At 40.9% G+C, this 17,842-nt stretch overlaps 1 protein-coding gene across 1 annotated transcript; it reads right to left on the bottom strand.

Moving 5' to 3' along the window:
• Window positions 1–7,400: 7,400 nt before the first annotated feature.
• Window positions 7,401–17,387, bottom strand: LOC115343728 (cell cycle control protein 50C-like). Its single transcript, XM_030020076.1, has 7 exons — window positions 16,677–17,387; window positions 15,730–15,840; window positions 14,353–14,454; window positions 13,477–13,567; window positions 11,109–11,246; window positions 9,887–10,096; window positions 7,401–8,806 (listed from the first exon to the last, which is right to left on the bottom strand). Exons 1-7 carry the CDS (start codon window positions 16,887–16,889, stop codon window positions 8,619–8,621), a joined length of 1,053 nt encoding a protein of 350 aa, XP_029875936.1. The 5' UTR covers window positions 16,890–17,387; the 3' UTR covers window positions 7,401–8,618.
• Window positions 17,388–17,842: the final 455 nt, after the last annotated feature.

Below are 17,842 nucleotides of genomic sequence, written 5' to 3' on the forward strand. Positions count from 1 at the left end.
CCTCACGCCGGAGCCGTTGCAAGTCCCACCCCCCTTCGCAGCTCCTCGGGGCCCCAGTGGCTGCAACGGGCAACGCTCCTCCCGCCCGCTGCTCACCGATTGGCTCAGGCCCCCGCCGATCAGCGCGACAACCCGACCCCCGGCGACAGCGCCGCGCCAGCCGGCTCACCTGGCCCTCGCACCTGGGCGGGCAAGAAACGGCAAATTAGCCAAAATAAAGGTATGTTGGCCAAACCGCCGGGAAGCAGGACGACGGCAAAGGAAGCTACTGCCAGAAACGCGCAGGGGTTGCGCGAGATAAACTGGAAGCAGATGATGTGCAACTCCTCCCTGGCAGGGGGCACCACCCTGTTCCGCACCTTAGGGGAACGAACGCCGACAGCTCCGGGATTCCTTGTCTTTCACCTGGCAAAACTCACCTTGCGGGGAGGGGCCAAGATCATCCCCGTTTCTTCCCCACTGCTGTGTCCGTCCCATTAAGAAGGTGTGAGTTTTGGACCAGGCCAGCATCAACCAACCACCTTTTCCTAGTGCAAGAGCAAGCGCTTTCGCACTTAGCACAGTGAAGTCTCAAGAACAACTATGCCAAAGACTTGAACACAGAAGGCTTGCCTTTTCCATCAGTTTCTAAGGAAATCATGCTCTGCCTGCCTGTATCCCACCCCCCAAAAAACTTTTGAGTAACATCTGGCTGAGGAAAACCTGCCAACATTTCGATGATGTTACAGTTAGGAGTTTTATGAAATCCAAAGTGAAGAAGAGAGAGCGCAGACAATGTTACAAATACACAGCTCAGGCTACCTCTCTATGAGACTCCTTGCTTAAGAGCTACTGGTCCACCTCTTACAAAAGTAGTAAAGCCCAGGATCCAAAATGGGGACAACTCAATTAACTTTGGTACGCTCCTGAAACTTTAAAATTATGCTCCCCGCTCCCCATCAGAAGGGAACATTTTTTTCCCCAGAACTCAGCATTATTGAATTGAAGTCACGATGGGAAATAATCTTTCAACAGCTGAGAACACTTAAAATTACACCTGACACATTCATACTTCATTTCTTTCTACAACATGATTGCTATCACCTGTTAGGTAGATATGAAAGTTCCTGACAAAACAAGTAAGTTTCAGAGCAAATCCCAAATTAAAAAACTTAGCCTATTTACTTAAGCCATGTGAGACATTCCATTTCAATCAAAACTCCCCAAAAGCCAAAAATTATGAAAATGCCCAACAGGCTTGTGCTCTGTCTTCTAATTTTCTTACCTCCCTTTGAAAAGCAACTCTTGACCTTTTTAGTTAAGACTTGGCTTTCCACTGGTTGCCTGAGGTGAAGTTACGAACTTAGAAATCTGAATGATAAATTCCTCAAGCTACAGCCTAAAACCCATTGGCACAATTACAGTTTATACATCTGTTAAGCAATTCTTGTATTTAATACATTTTATCAATAACAAAAATATGCAGAGATAAAATCTTAACCATAGCTTGACTTCTTAGCTCATCAACTTCGTTCAGCATCAATGCCTTTTTTTATGATTAACTGCAAAGCCAGAAATGACTGTGCATGAAGAAAGCTTGTTCAAAGACTTTCTGTGATCATTGCTAGATCTCACGAGACCCAGCAACAGCAAGCTTAAAACATGGAAATCTGACTTTAAGCACTTGATTTTTTTCTTCTTTACTGAACTCAGCAAATACAAACCTGTGCTTTGCTTTGCTTGGTCAAATCAGGAACGGCCGACACCAAAATCACGTGAACACCACTGCTGTTTGTCAGTCCCAGGTTCTGATGGCTGGTCTCCAGCCATGGCTTATTAGTCATCAGAACATAATACTATGAAAGATCTTAGATGCAGAAACCTATCTGCTTTATAGGCCTTCTAATTCTTGTAAGGTGTAGCTGATGATTCACTGATTGTTCTTTCATTATTTTTACTTTTAGTGACTTTAATTTAAAGTAACACTGCTGCAGTCAAAGCAACACACTGAGCACAGAGCCAAGGTAAAAACTGAAGCAAGGCCCCTCTTTCACAAAACTGATAGTACTTCAAAAGTCACAGTCTAAATTCTGTTTATAAATAAAATTCCCAGGATCTGAACAAGACAGATCAGCAAAAGCACTCATGCCACCACTTGATTTGTCCATGGGCTGCTTTTCTTATGACTGTATCTGATTTCGTCAGCCTCCAAAACAGACAAACTGCACACAGCACTACCTTGGTGCTCTTCCCGCCCCCTTACCTTTTCTACATTTCCATACTTTAACTCTGCAGGCAACTCGGACCACTATACGGAGGTCAGAAGCATAGCAAGCCATAGAGACATCCTGGCAGCACACACTGCTTTCAGCAAACACCTGGGAGGGGTCTCAAACTCCTTCTGCATGTCCCACCTTTGGATGGCACAACGCAGGCCAGCCCACGCGAGGACTGTAACCTAATTACATGACTTCGAAAGGCACCCTGCCACCCACCAGGATGGCCACCCACCACTGGCATGTTTCCTTGGCGTCCAGTGTTACACCACTGCTTCTGCCCAGCGTTAGGGGACACGGTCCCCTTGCCCTCCGCCACCGTGACAGATTTCTTGGCACACCCACTGCGGGGAGGAGTGTTATTAACTGCAGATGTTATTATTGTCCTGAGCTGTTGTGAAGCCTCTCTCTGCACTGTCAAGTAACTGCCACATTTTACCTCAGAGACAGTGACAGTAGCTCAGTACACCCCCCCCCCCCCCCCCAAATGTTAACTCGTTATGACAACTGGGGCTATGGGCAGATAACTACTTCCTTCCTTTTTTCTTCTAACCATTCTGGGATTTTTTGACACATTTCTTTTTCCAGTGTTTTCAAGCTCATTGTCACTAATGATACAGTCCACAGAAAGCCCATGGATTCATATAGGTTATCTGAGAAGCCTCAAGAACCTGTAACCTAATCTTAAACCCTGAATCCCCCAGTATTTTAACTGGGTTAACACAGCTGGTAATGGAACAGTTTCTCATTACACACAACAATCATCATGGGGAAAAAGGCAAGTAACTTTGGGTAGCTGGGTCTGACACACTAGAAAATTTCATTTTTTCACAAGTTTGTTTTTAATTGTCTCATTTTGAAAGGGATCATTTTATACACTCTAATGCAAAGAAACAATGGCTGCAATTGAGTGGGAGTATAACTAAATGGCCTTTTTTCATCTTGTTTCATGCTGTACGTTTGTCAACAGAGTACATAGTACATACTCAATAGATAGATGGATATTTTGATTAGAGCTGTCCGAAGTATAAGCTTTCCAGGGTATGAACTATTTTGATTTCTTTACCTATGGCAATTACCATTTGATATCATTTAAATATTGCCTCTACTTGCACTGGACCAGAATCAGCCCTATTGTCCTTTTCCTCTCCTAGTTGGCTATATGGGGAAAGGGAGAAAACTTTTTCATGCACTCGTGAGTGTATGCAAAAGCCAAACAAGCCCCACTCTTCATCTGCCTGGCTTCCCATAGGCTGGGGAGAAAGCAGGACACAGAGCAAAGAAAAACTGCTCAACAATCCCTCTCTCGCAAACAAGAGGCCACCAAAGCAGAGGCAGCTGCCCAAGGCACTCCCAGCTCGTAACAAAATTGTTCTTGGAATTGTAGGGAATAATGCAATGAGAGAGAACCAAGTCAAAACACCTTTGCTCAAAAACTATGCTCCGCAGTTCAGAGCGTGTACTTTCCATTGAAAACAAAGAAATTTTTTTACTTAACTTGGCTGTTCCCCAAAATCATATGGGCTTTTCAGATCATGCCAGGATACACTGTCATCTCAAGCAGCTCAGCCAAATTTCTTTGCCTTCAAATCCAAAAGCAGAAAACGTACTTTGCCCTTTCCACCATTCTCCCTCCTTGTGCGATTACGTTTTTTTCTCAAATCAGCTCTCTCATACTATACTGCTCCCAATGAAGGAAGACAACACCTTCTTATCATGTGACAACCAACTGCTTTCTCCTATTTTAGATCTAGACTTAAATCCTAATTGGTATGCAATCTCTCTTTACATTAGCAAAACTTTCCAAGCCTTCTCTTCCCTGACCTGCTATCTTTGACTTTACTCTGGTATTAGTCTGATTTCTCAGAGGAAGGAGAGAGAGCTTTTACACTGTAGTGTGTCATTAAAATACATGGCACCCCATCCAAACGCTATTATTAATAATCTCCATGCAACACAGCCACTTATATAAAATAGATGCAGCATGTAACTAATTTTTCCAGATTCTATAGGTCTGTGATCATGCTAATCTGTTTCATATGAAGGACTCATCGCTTTATTTTTAGATGAGATGAGTCAAGCAAATGTCTATGTTTAGAACACAGAAAAACCAACCAAGGCAGACAGATGCTGGATGTATGTGCATGAAACTGTAAAGCCTGAAAGAGACTTGGAAAAATTCTGTAACTGAAGTGCTACTGAAATATCCTGTAACTCCTGCTTCACTTTTATGTCTCTTTATATAAATATAGATATAGATCCCATTAATGAAATTCAATCCTAAATAGAGCTGGCAACCAAAAGTAGTACAACAATTTTTGCCATTAAAATACACCTCTCTCTTATACCTCCCTGTAATTTAGAAATGAGATTTAAATTGCATATAGGTTTTTCATAATGGGATCTTTTAACTTCCAGATATTTTTGCCACTGTTAAAACTGAATTACAGAACTCCAGAAGATAAAATGCTCCCATGTGTAACTGTCATCTTCAAAATTACAAATGAAAACATATATTAAAAAAACCCAAAACCCAGAACTGTACTCCATTTAGCTCACCTGTTTTAGTCCATGTTTATCATACAAATTTAGATTACATCTACTAACAGGAATCTTTTGCACAGTTGTATTTATTAAATATCCACTCCCCAAAAGAAAAAAATTTGCAATAAATAATGTCTTTATTTATCTGTTCTAGAAAAAAAGATAGGGAAAAGAAAAGAAAAAACGCACTTTCTAGTACTTTAAGCATCTATGTATCATTAATTTTGGTCCACCAAACTTAAACCACATTTCTGACATGCATCTTTCTTTTTTGAGAGTGTAGGAAATAGGCAAAGTTCCATCAGCTCAAAGGGACTGAATATACGGCAGTGATGCAAGATAAAGCTTGAAGTAGCAGTAATAAAGGAACCAGCATTTTCCTTGAAAGCAAAAAAAAAATTTTTTTAATATTATGCTATTTTCTGAAGTGCTGGCATCTGTAGGGAAGGGATTCAAACAATTTAATAATTTTGATATGCCAAAATATTAAAAGTAACAGCAGTAAGTCTTTTATGGCTTAGTGATGTAGCACTCACAGTGGTGCTGTTGGCTTACACTTTTCCAGGTACAGCTTTTAATTTCATTCAGCAATCTTAAACCTGGACATCTTTGTACTGAATTGACAAGTCCACATAAGTTAATCTCTCACAGAAAAAGGCCCACTTACTATTGGTGGAAGTATGCTTGATAGATAAGCTAATTTCAATTTTGAAAAGTTTTGCCAAGGCTTTTTTTTTTATTCAAGATACATAATCTTAATTCATAAAATTGAATGTGCAAGGCAAAAGCAGGGCTGTGCCAAAGACACAGTATTAGTCATGACACTCCAGGTATTTTAAAAGCAATTTGTACCTCAGTAAAAGTGCAACATCTCTGGTTCCTTCATACCTCTGCTCTCCAAATCTCAGTATGCTTTCCCTGATCAATTTGACTTAACAATCTCTTCACAGCCAGCATAAATTAATTCAAAATCACACTGGATTTTTGTCTGGAATTATGCTTCCTGCTGGTAGCAGCAGCTGACAAAAGGGGACAAGCCACAATGAGGAGCAGTAAATGATGGCTTTTACTATCTTTCTGTTATGTTAGGCCAGTCCTTCAGCCAGGGCTCTCACTTCTGTTTCAGCCCCTGCACAAGAGGGAATAAGGCAGCAGCAGCAGCAGCATAAAACAATTCCAATAAACATTTCATATAGGTAGAGGAGTATTCCCCAATGTGGGCACTGAGGAACACATCTACAACATTTTCCTGAAAAGGCACATTCATGCAAGCTCTGGCACAAGGGGCAGACCAACAGCATAGCTGTAGCACTGGCACAAAAGGCAGTGTAAGGAGGTTGCTATAACTTATTTTCCACTCTTTTGAGCAAGGTGGATTCCATCTGCTGGGAGCAGTTCATCAAAACTGCCATTCCTGTTGCTCTGGTCTGGGCAGCACAATCCCGAACGGTAAGACAGACACTGCAGAGCTGCTCAGAGTTAACAACAGTAACTGCTGGAGCTCAAGCAGCAGCTTCTAAGGACATCGTTCAGACGGTACAAGAAAGATATAAGACGTGTTTAAAGCTGTGGTAAGATGAAAAAAAGGTTTTGGGTTTATAAACGAAGACTTAGACAACTTCCGGAATAATAGAAAGAGGAAGCTTTGTTTGAAGACAGGTTTTCTCTGTGGAGGCGTTTGAAGACAATGTACATTTCAAGAGGAGGTTCCTGCACAAACCTTTGGGAGACAATGGGCAAACTTGCTAGACTGTGTTTTTTCTAAATAAGTTTTTTTTTCTGGTAGACACTGACTCACTGAAATACACACCTCATTATTCCGTCTCCTTTTACTAACATTTTTACCAGATACTTCATGAAGAAATAGAATCACTGACAATTGCACTGTGACTTAACCACCCAGATGACATATTATTTCCTGAAAGTCAGTTTCTTGGAGGATTTAAAAAAAAAAAAAAAAAAAAAAGGAAAAAAGCTCCTGCAGTCTGTTTGGAGCCAGAAATCCTAAATTCAGTTTTGGCAGCAACTCCCATCAGGGCTTTCCAGAGGGCTGCATGGGATTACATTTTCAAAAGGACTTAAAAGGTTTCAGAGCACATCTCATTGTTAAAAGTGATTTAGACTAATGATCTTAAACATTGCTAAATGTACTGCTTCATGCTCTGTCTTGTCCAGTGCAGTGAGGGGCAGGGCCCTCCCACAGCTCCTGACAGATTTAGATACAACAGTTTGAAATACTAGAACCCCGTTTCTATAGCTTTCTGATGGAGGTGACTGGCCGTGACCAGGAAAAGCGGACGGGGACTCACGTCTTAGCCCAGCATAAACCATCAACAGAGGGAGATTGTACTTCCAGGCCAGGCTGTGAACTTGAGGAGCACCCCTTCTGCTGCTCATGGCACAAGTATGAAGCAGAGGTTAAAGGAAACAGTACCTTCTGTGGCTGCAAACAGATTCACCACAGGCCATCTGTCAAAGGTCACAAGCTCCTAAGTGCCTGAGACACTTTTCGAAGCAGGCGTGGGTGCCCTTGACAGTGGCACACAGCCTCCCTGTGCCACATTCCCTTCTCTTGCTCGTCTGTGATTTCTTTCTTGTTTCAGTGTGGAGGGTTTTTTTAGGGGAGTGGGAGGTAAGGCACACAGAATACTTATCAAAGGAATTAAAGTGTTTTATTCCATTTGCACTTTTGCAACAGAAAAACTTTTTTTTTTAAATTTGGATGTACCATGGTATACTTGGCCTAAATTCTTCAGTGCTGTTCCAACATTTTGTGAGAGACTGGAAGTAACTCCTAAACGTGTAAAATTTTGAAAATGAAACATGAAAATTGATAAGCCTGTTCACGAGCTGCAGTGTTTATTTTCTGAAAATTAAGTTGACAGATTTTCTGATGCTTTGTTTTCTATTGACAGTAAGTCACCACACCACGGAAATGAGGGCTTGAAAGGGGAAGAGACATTTCATGTCACGTAAGAGTCTGTGAACTTTTGCGTGGAAGGGTGGGGTAGGTAGGACTGCAATTGTGGCCTAATAGCTATATTAGGTAGATGTTTCTGCTAAAATGTTGAGCATTAAAGTAGTTTTTAATTTAAACTTTCTATTAAATCATAATTTTTAAAATGTAAATCAGTGTTCTGATGCCCTCTAGCTTTGCAGGTTAGTCTCAGTACCTAGATAAAACCAAGAAATTGTGTTTAAACAAACTCCAAACTCCTAAAAAATGCCCTGTATTCAATCAGAAATCAAGTATCAAACTGTGATGAATATGCTGTGCTAAATTGGTTGCTTTTTAAGGATAGCTGAAAAAGGTATATAAAACCTAAGCCAAGCCATTCAGCCCATGCACGTGGCCCACAAACAGATTTTAGCACCAAGTTCTACCAGCTCAAGCTTTTTGTTGGACCAAGACCTCACTTTTTACCCATCCAAAGCTCCATTTAAGTCAAGAGAAATATTGTCTGAATTAAGGGCTGAGTAAGAAACGAATATGGACCGTCACTTCTGGCCAGACATTAGTACCATATAATTTCTTTGCCATTGCAATTCTAACCCACTATGTTATCTGTTGTTTGAAGCTCATCTCACTACAAGTTTCCTAGGAAATAAATTTAGGAGCACACATACATTAATAAGAATGCAGCCTCAGGTACGCTTGGTTTTGGATGATGGAATACCACTGCCCCTCAATTTGCTTACATTCCCCAAACCTGTTACTGAAACAGATCCAGAGCTCAGGGGAAAGAATGAAAGGTCTGCACGGCACGTTCTTCATTTACAGCACACCTTTGCCTTTGTTCAGAAAGCCAGGGAGCCCTATTACTTCTGAAAGAACGTTTTCTTTTTTCTGAGCTTTAAGTGGATGACAGTTATGACAAAACCTGTCAGGGTTGCTGCTGTGCCAGAAACCACATAGGCAATTCCCAGGAATGGGTTACTTCCTCCGCTCCATACCACGGTTGAAAGAATCACATGCTTCCTCCCCTTGAATTTGGTAACAGGGAAGTCTGATAGAAGGATGTTAAGGTTTTGCTAACAAAGCTTACATTATTTCCAGGGGGACAAAAAGTAGTGGTAAATACTCAAAAACCCTTCCAAGGCATAAAGAGCCTAGAGATCTGCATTTGCTGCAAAAATTCCTTTAACTGACCTGTGATGTCTCTGCTATTCTGGGTCCAAAAACCCAGTAGAAGCTGGTGGTAAGAGATCTGGTTATTTTAGATACAGTTTCTGTGTGAACATGGAAATACTTTTTTTTTTTTAATTTTAAATTTCAGGTTCATAATTTATGTAACTGCTACTGTGTTAAATTGCTATGAAAACTCAGTTGAAAATGAGCCTTTTGGGCAGCATATCATGATGATACTCCACTTATCATGATGATATTCTCACTGAGGGAAGTGCTCACCTCTACCTAATATGTTGTCTACCTAGACTGTTACATGATTTTACCTTTCATCTCTCCACATGGAAGCTTTCAGAATAGAACTGTGCTACAACATGTAAATCATAGCTCTCCTGGCTGAGAGAGGAGAGAAATTTATAGTCATCTTGACATAACTCCTGGTGACAAAACAAGTGCTTTAGTCAGCAAAGTTCATGCTGTTCAGCACAAGAGTGTATTTTCACCAGCACAGAAGTTCCATTCAGCACATGGCCCAAATCTGCCAGAGGGCTCTGCTGACACAGGCATCCCATCCCGCACAGCTCTCCACTGCAGTGATACCTCTGGCACTTTGTGCACCCCTGTAAAGGTGTCTATACATCTGATTAGGCCACTATTAAATATTTCAGCTAAAACAACTCTTCAGTTTTACCCTTTGCGTAAAGTTCTCGTGCTGTCTCCAGCCAAAAGTAGCCCCCTCAGAAGTCAAATCCAAAGTCATGGGCTGCCATTTGAGTAACTCGTCTTAACTCCATCTGCACGGGCTAAAGAAAATCCACTTGTAGCTGTCTCATCACCCTCAAAACTAGGTGATTTAGTTTTGGGTGTTTTGCTTGGTTTCTTTGCCATTTTACTATAAAAATCCTATCCACTTCCATCTTGTTGTAACTATCTAATAGTCTTGGATAATATGAAAGGATACTATAGGAAATATGAAAAGTGTAATTCCCTGCTGGAAGGCCATCTGCAAACTGCCTTATCCGTCTGACACGACGGTAAAGATTTCTGAATGTAGCAAAGGCTGACACTCGCATCCAGATAATGAAGTCGTCATTTACATAACCGTTGTTCCTTTCATCTTCCTCATCTAACAAATACACTGGTTTCTGCCAGTAAGGAGGTCTTGCTGTCCCTGATGAAAAAGAAAGCAAGCAGGAAAGACATACAATCAGTAAAAACAGTGGTTGGTGACTAACTTCTGGGCCCACTCACAACCAACACAGAATATGAGATATGAAAGAGACACAGACTGTCCAGTATTGAAAAATTATGTATGCTACATAACACTTTTCACCCAACCATCTCCACTCACCTCAAACATGAATTAACAGAGTTTAACAGTACCCAGGGGTTGCTACACATTAGAAACTTCAAGCACAGGAAAAAGAAAGTGACTTGGACAAATAAAAATACTGTTTATTCTGGATTCTTGCCTCTTCAGCAAGCAACATGCTCTCTATGAGGAACTTGCCTTCGTTTTTATACATTAATTTATTCCTGTACAACCGGAAAGGCACCTTTTTGGAGTCCTAACAGCACAGCCTATGATATCTAGGATCTGTCATATGAAAACTACTTAGATAATTAACTCTTGCGCATTGCATCCAGTACAGCACTGCCCTGATCCAGAATAGGGAGCTTTTAGTCCCACTTCAATACAGATCAACCATAACAAGGAAACAGCCTTAAGAAACAGCTGTTTGAAAGAACTAGTGACAATAGCAGCCTCGTCTCACAACTGCCTAAGAATCTGCAAAGGCATGAAGGAGGAAAGATGTGACATGCAGTTCTCCTTCATAGATGTTTTCAACAGGAAAAAATAAAGTGACTGCATCCTTGCTTCCTCTGGACAGATTAAGCGTTACAAGAAACTATACAGAAGGGTGTCGATGTGGGCTAACTTCAGCCTTCCAAAACCACTTTCTCCCAATTTCAGTCAGTGATTAAAAAAAAAAAAAAAAGTGGTACTTTGGCTAAATCTGTCTTCTGCTCTCAGTCACCCTCTAAAGCTGCTTCTCCCACCTGCTTTGGGAGGTATTTCTCCCAAAGGCAATTCATCTCAGAATGGGAGACCGTCACACACAGGGCAGGGGGAGGTAGGGAAGCCATCGAAAAACAAGGAATACTAATGGAACCATTCTTACCTGCAAACGCAGAAGAGAGATTGTATGATTTTGGATTGCGAAATTTCACATTTTTATCTGTCCACCAACTGTTTCCAGTCTTCAGCAGTGGTACTTGAATAACAGATGAGTTAAGATTGTAAAATAGATCAATAGTATCTGCAGGGAATACAAGAAGCAATAACTATGAGTAAAAGACAGTCATTCTAATTGCCAGCATGACTAACAAAAACTAACAAAAACTGTCACATTGAAGCACCCTTCAAGTGAATAGAAAACAAAAAAAAAAGTCCTGGGAAAGGTTTCATCATGACTGTGTACAGAGCACGGTACATTGCATAAGAAGAATTAAGGTTCCAGAGCCTTAGAACTTCTGACGTTTTAAAGACTGAACGTACTCCTACCAATGATCCTATTGAATCCCTGTGTAGAAATATGTGCAAGCATCTCATGTCCATCAACTCCTGTGCGACTAACTTCTTTGCAAATCACTTCTGGACCTCTCTAGCTAGTTACAGAAGTTACTCTCCTAGTTAGCTTTCCCTAGCATTTCTTTGACAGTTGTCCTGAACTGATTGCTTTGCTATATATAATATGTGTTTTCAGGGAACAGGGGAGAGGTGAAAGGACAATCAAGGGAATCCACGATCCTTTGGAGAAAATTTTGCTTTGGTCCTTGTCTACCAACTTGGACGTGAACACTTCCTGCAACCAAAAAACATTTAGTTAAAATTGTGCTTAACCATGCCATTTTGTTTCGGTGGGCAAAAAGCAATTTTCCTACTTAGATTAGTTTAACATAAGGCAAAAACATTATAGGTCTCATTGCCATCTATGTAAAGACCTATGCAGCCAACAAGAGGATGGGCAGGGATAGTTAGATGATATAAAGGGGAGGGGCTGCTTTTTAGGAAACATGAAAAACACAACTCAACTGCATGAGCATCAATGAAAACTTCCTTTTTTTTAATCCTGCTACAAAACCTGTGTTCACACAGCTCCTTAAGGCTCAGACATGCTCTTCTGAGTAAGTGGTCATTCTGTGCCCCACTGCACCTCCCAGCTGTTTGTCACTGGTTTATTAACATGAGTTGCAATTCTCTGACCTCTGCCTGTTTAACTGCTTGTCTGACTGCTCCCTTACGGGCTAGCTTAGGTTAAAAACCTTTCCCGTGGCAGGAACTTGGTCATCTTCCTCATTTTACAAAACAAGATTAGAGAGCAATCAGAGAACCAGCTGAAGTGTCAAAAGTGAATGGGTAGCACCCTCTTTCACAGCAGAGGGACAAAAATGAGCTACCAGAGGGGGGATTCAGACATCACCTCCTTCCCCCACATCACCAGCGGCTGGAACCTTTCAACACACTGTGCACTAAGGACAGATGCAAAGGCAGACACTGGGAGGTTGACCCTTAGCATTTTAAAATCTTACTATCCCTAGTTCTCTGCAGGAGCATTCTGTCCTGCAGCCAGGGCTCCAGAACAGTGTGGGCTCCACACAGGTAGCTCTGCTGGCCTAGGTCTGAGCCCAGTCCAGTAAGTCAGACTTCCAGGGGAGCAGGTGGGTGCAAATCAAATGATGAAAATCAAATGGATCTACAAGTTACTGAATGCAGCTGCCCTTCAGAAGCCCTCTAGTGTGCATGGCTCAGCTGCTTGAAAACAGCTGCTGCATTGCCAAAAACTGCTGTGTGGAACAGGTCAAAAAAAAGAGGGGTGGGGGGGAGCGGCAGACAAAAAGGATGGGGTAGGGGGGAAGAGACTGTAGAAGTTTTTTGTCTCCTTTCCTCCCAAAGAAATCCATTCTGAAATCTGCCAGTGTTCATGGCTAGGAGCCCTCTAGGTTTCAGCCTAAATGTACTCTGTAGATTATGCCCACTAGATTACTACAAACAAGACCAAACCTGGGATCAAATTGAGTAGGACTATGTATGCTTCCAGCATTCAAAGAACAAAATGCAACCACATAGATCCAAAGGTTCAAACCAACGTGAAGAACATGTCACCTCCTTCTTAGCACACCACTGTAGGAAGGCAGAATCTGGGCTCTCCCATCACTGTACGAGAATGTATTTTTTAGCAAGGAAGTACACTAAATCTGTTGTATCATCGTTCCTTATTTCACCAGGGACTCAATTCCTCAGTCCTGTTATATATTCACATTGAAGAGGGCCTTAGTAAAAGAAAAATCTTCCTCAGTTTCAAAATGAGGGGCAAGTTACTAAACCGTAGGAAGCATGACCCCATATTCACCACAGCAGCACCGCCAAACAAAACCTTTTGTGGGAGAAAGACAGAGATCTTGCAATATCAGGACTCAGCTGGATTGGGGTAATGGAATAGTTTCAAGTGGAAATCAGTAAGGCAGAAGTGGAAGGTACCTACTTACCATTGAACATGCTGTTGGCAATAGCACCGCAGGGAGCCATGGGTGTCCCATTTCGGTAGGTGGTGAAGGGTGCGCAGTAGCTCTTCTGAATCTGCATTCAAGGTCACAGAACAATCAGGCACAGAATCTGGGGGGTTTCTTTGTATGCGGAACATGTCTTGAGAGTTACAAGAAGCATTTCATAAAAACGACAGATTATTATGGCACAACCATCATATGTACTGAGAGGACAGTGTGTATATTGAGAATGCTACTTTTAAGCCAAAGAAAACATGTTTTAGATTTGTAAGTAAAAAACCCAAATGCAATGATTGCATTCGCCAATTGCCTTATGTAGGCCTGCTGCAGGTGATGCTGTCTAGCCTCCTCTTTAGACCTGTAAATTGCATACTTAGCATGCTACATGATCACCTATTTCACCATAAACCTTTTCCTGCTCCTTGTTCGCTTCCAAAGCCAGATGGCAAACGAAAGACTCAGAATAACTTAATTCCCTAACCCTATAATAAAAGCACAGATTAAAACATTTCTGGCTAAGACAACTGAAAACACTAGAAGGAAAAGCTTTCTGTAAATTTATTTGAAAAAGACAATGTATTTTTAATCAGCATCATTACAAGGTGCAGGTTTGAGAATTGCAACACTGGACTGACATCTTTTATTTATCTCCTCAATCTTCCTCTCTTATTAACTTACTAGACATAATGGCCCTAACAATCATAAAAGCAGAGACGAAACCCTGAAAATCCGTACCTTCTTATTATTCCCTAGAGCCATCTTAACACACTTACAGTTACACCTAGTTAGCTATCCATATGGTCAAAGATGCACCTGATGGAAATACTGACAATCTCATAACAAAAGAAGAAAACTTACATTTACATTTCGACCCAGCAATTGTGCGTCACTTCTTGATATCACATATCGACGGTGGTTTTGATAGAAGTTTTGCAAGCCATAGTACATAAAAACGTCACCCTAGAATTCAAGAATAAATCCCTTCATTAAGCTGAGTTCATGCAGACAAAGTGAAATCCTATTACTTGCTAAGAAAGAGAGGGGAAGAGAGTGCTCAATTCATATTTAAGTGTTGGTAACTACACTCTAAGAAATTACTTCAGCGGATGCTGGCTAGAATCTCATCTTTACCCCAACTGAAAAGTTCAGTATTTTGGCACAAAATTAAACATACTTTAAATCACCAAACAAAACCTAAAATAAAAATGTCTGATTATTATTTTACTCAAGACAGCATGGCTGGCCATGAACCTGCAATGACTATGAAAAATTTCATGAGACAGACACTCATTTTCCATAAAAGAAGGTGCACAAGAAACTTCAAAAAGTACCCATTAGCTCTTAATTCCTTCAGATTTTTTGAAAAAATAAGGCTGCCTCTCATCAATTATTTGAACCCTTTGGAAAGTTTAGTCCTGTAATCAAAAGGAGGATGCTAGGCAGGCAAATACAAGCAAGAAAGAGGATTATTAAACTATAAAAAACCCCATTATTCAGTTAAATAAACTTCTCATCTCAAACATCATTGTAATCTGAAGAATTACAAAGTATTTTAACAGTCTCTTCAGTACTGAAGAACCCTAAAGTGACTTTGTAATTTAAATTGCACCGTAATTTTAAGGGATCATTTATGCAGTACTAAGCATAAGATCTCTTTGGTGGAACATGAAGCATTTTAACAGTCTCAGCAACGTGACCCAGTAGTTTAGGACAGGAAACGAAGGATATTTTTCCCAAGTGAAACTGCAGAATGACATTGCTACACTTGAATTATTTCAAGGACCTTTGGGATTAACAGCATAACCCTTATAAAAAAGACTACAGGGGTTTACTTACGACAAGTGGTCAGAGCTTCAGATTTCCTTCTCATTTGAGAACTTAGCAGTGCAGTAACAACTAACCCTAGACTAAGGGAAAGGGTTTGCTACCGACTCAGAGAGAGAGATATGGAGAGAAGTCACCTCCACAATCAAACACTATTTCCTCCAGCCCCATCTTCTCCTTGGACATCTCCCAACCAAGGACAGAGGTAGCCTGATCTTGATTATTTTTAACATGTACCAAAATGAACAGTAAAGGCAAAAGTGTAAAATTTTGAATATTTCATGTTTTTAAAAAGTACAAAGAAAATTTAGTCAGGAGCTCTACCAAGCAGAATTGGTGTATTTTATCATATAGGGATATACGTAACAGGAAGTATTAAGCAAGTTGAGTTGGTTTCATGCATCCACTTACCAATATATCTTCCTTTAGCATGAAATTAACAGAACAGTGGCATTCCTTATTCCAATTAGAGGAATTTTCACGAAGTTTTGAACAATCTGAGCACTTATCTGAATAATCAATCTGTCAGAGAAGTGAACAAGCAGAGATACTGTAATAAAGGGCATGCACATAGGAAAAGGTTAGTGTTTTAGCTCCAAGACTTCTCAGAGCAGCTCTCTTCTAAGTGACTCTGGACTGCCAAAAACATTATTAAAAATCGACAGAGGCAGAGCATCAGGACTTGGCCTCAATGAACGTTCACAAATTTTATCCCTAGTTTAAAGCTGCTTTAGAGCCTTTTGATGACTGTTGCAGAACCTCCACATCTGCTCCTCGGCAAAGGAGTGCTGAGTGAAGAACACTTCTGCAGCTTGGTCTGGCAGACGAAGTAATGCCTGACAAATCCCCACATGCATTATGGCCCACTCCTCTCGAACAGCCTGGATGTAGTGCTGAGTGTTGGTTCCAACCAGGAGTCTATTAATACCACCACAGGTCTAACCAGCCTTGCCTCCAGGAGGCATTTAAACGTCATGGCTCCCTGCATTTTAAGATTTTGCCCCAGCAACCATGTATGTTCTTCTAGTACCAAACACTATCAAAGGGATTAGTTTATTTCCTTTCAAAAATCCAGGAAATAATAACAACGTTTCAGATATTACAAGCCAGTGGCAGTAATTACCACCCATATTTCAGATATCACCACCCAGTTAACCACCCAGCGCTCAGATTTTATCAGTTACCAACTATCTCTGAGGATTTTCACAGGAATACTGGCTGCTGGACACATGTCCAAGGCATGAAGCCATTGCTATCATCTTTATCCAGGAGCAAAAATGCAAAGCCTTTTCCCTCCAAACGTAGCCCAGTTTCTTCTTCATAGAACATGTTCATAAGAACACCACGCCCAAACAAACCTGGATTTCTCTGACGCTGTTTGCAGACATTATGAGGCAGACTCCCACAGAAAGGCAGAACACGCCTGTGAGAAAAAAGCTGGACAGCACAGCCGCAATGGTAAGCTGGGGCTTCCAAGCTGGTAGCTTCTGTTGTTTGAATGCACTGTTATCCGGACATCTGGAAGGACGTGCCTCTCCTTCTTGCGGAAGGAAACTTGTCTTGTTTTTCATTTTCTTCTTGGTGAGAGGAAGGAATAATATACTTGTGCTGGAGAGTGTTTAAGCTGAGATACTATCCTTACTGTTGGGAGACTGTATTGTTTGTTCAAACCTGCATTATGGTCAGGAATTACTTATTAACTAGATCTCTCTTCCTCATTTTCTACATTTGTACCTGGATCCCCATGATCAGCTTGTACCAATCAAACGATTTTGTACTTTGGTCAGGGTGTCCACCTCATGCCTCCTGGAAAAGCTTAAATATATGCTTTTTCCTGCCCCACAATTCAGTAGGATTTGTTATGTCTTATTCATTTACAGGGTTACTGTCATCTATACTGGAATTTCTGTGTAGTCTCAGATGCATTATTTCTTCTCCCTTTATTTCCATAGCTGCCAAGCTAACAGGCATGGCATACAATGAAAGGAGGTCTACTTAAATTGCACTGGGTGCCGCTGGGGAGAACTGCAGATGCTGAGACAGCACTGGACACAAAACATTACTTTGGAAGACCAAATCAATTTTCTTAACCTACTACATTCATTGCTATTGATTCAGATGCAATTTAAAGTTGTAAAAAGGTTGGGTGTTCTTTATCACAAAAGGACAACTCATTCTCAAAACATCTGATTTGGATCAATGGTGTTCCAAGATGCTGATGATTTGCTCACCTCTGTTAATCTTGTCCTCTGAAAAAAGTCCATCCACTCCCTACTATCCACAATGACAAAAAAATCACCCAGAGATCATCTCCTTTTAATTTAAATGGACAAACAGAAGAATATTTTTTGCACACTTCAACAGTTTAACCAAATAAAGTCTCAATATAATATAATTTACCATGTAATAGCAAAAAATAGCATTTGGCCAGCTCTAGAACAGATAGGTGAAAAATACCTTTTTGACAAATTACTGAAATTCATACAACTTTTTCAAAGACCCTTGAGGGCAAGAACTAGATTAC

The sequence above is a fragment of the Aquila chrysaetos genome, chromosome 7, assembly GCF_900496995.4.
Source record: "Aquila chrysaetos chrysaetos chromosome 7, bAquChr1.4, whole genome shotgun sequence".
Lineage (NCBI taxonomy): Eukaryota > Metazoa > Chordata > Aves > Accipitriformes > Accipitridae > Aquila > Aquila chrysaetos.

Bases quoted from the DNA above. Each gene is read 5' to 3' on its own strand.
- LOC115343728 (XM_030020076.1), bottom strand. From the start codon at position 16,889: ATGAAAAACAAGACAAGTTTCCTTCCGCAAGAAGGAGAGGCACGTCCT. The intron at 15,841-16,676 runs GTTTGTTTGGGC...CTTCTCTGACAG, and splicing joins ACAGCGTCAGAGAAATCCAG to ATTGATTATTCAGATAAGTG. The intron at 10,097-11,108 runs GTAAGAATGGTT...CTTTTTCATCAG, and splicing joins TCTCTCTTCTGCGTTTGCAG to GGACAGCAAGACCTCCTTAC.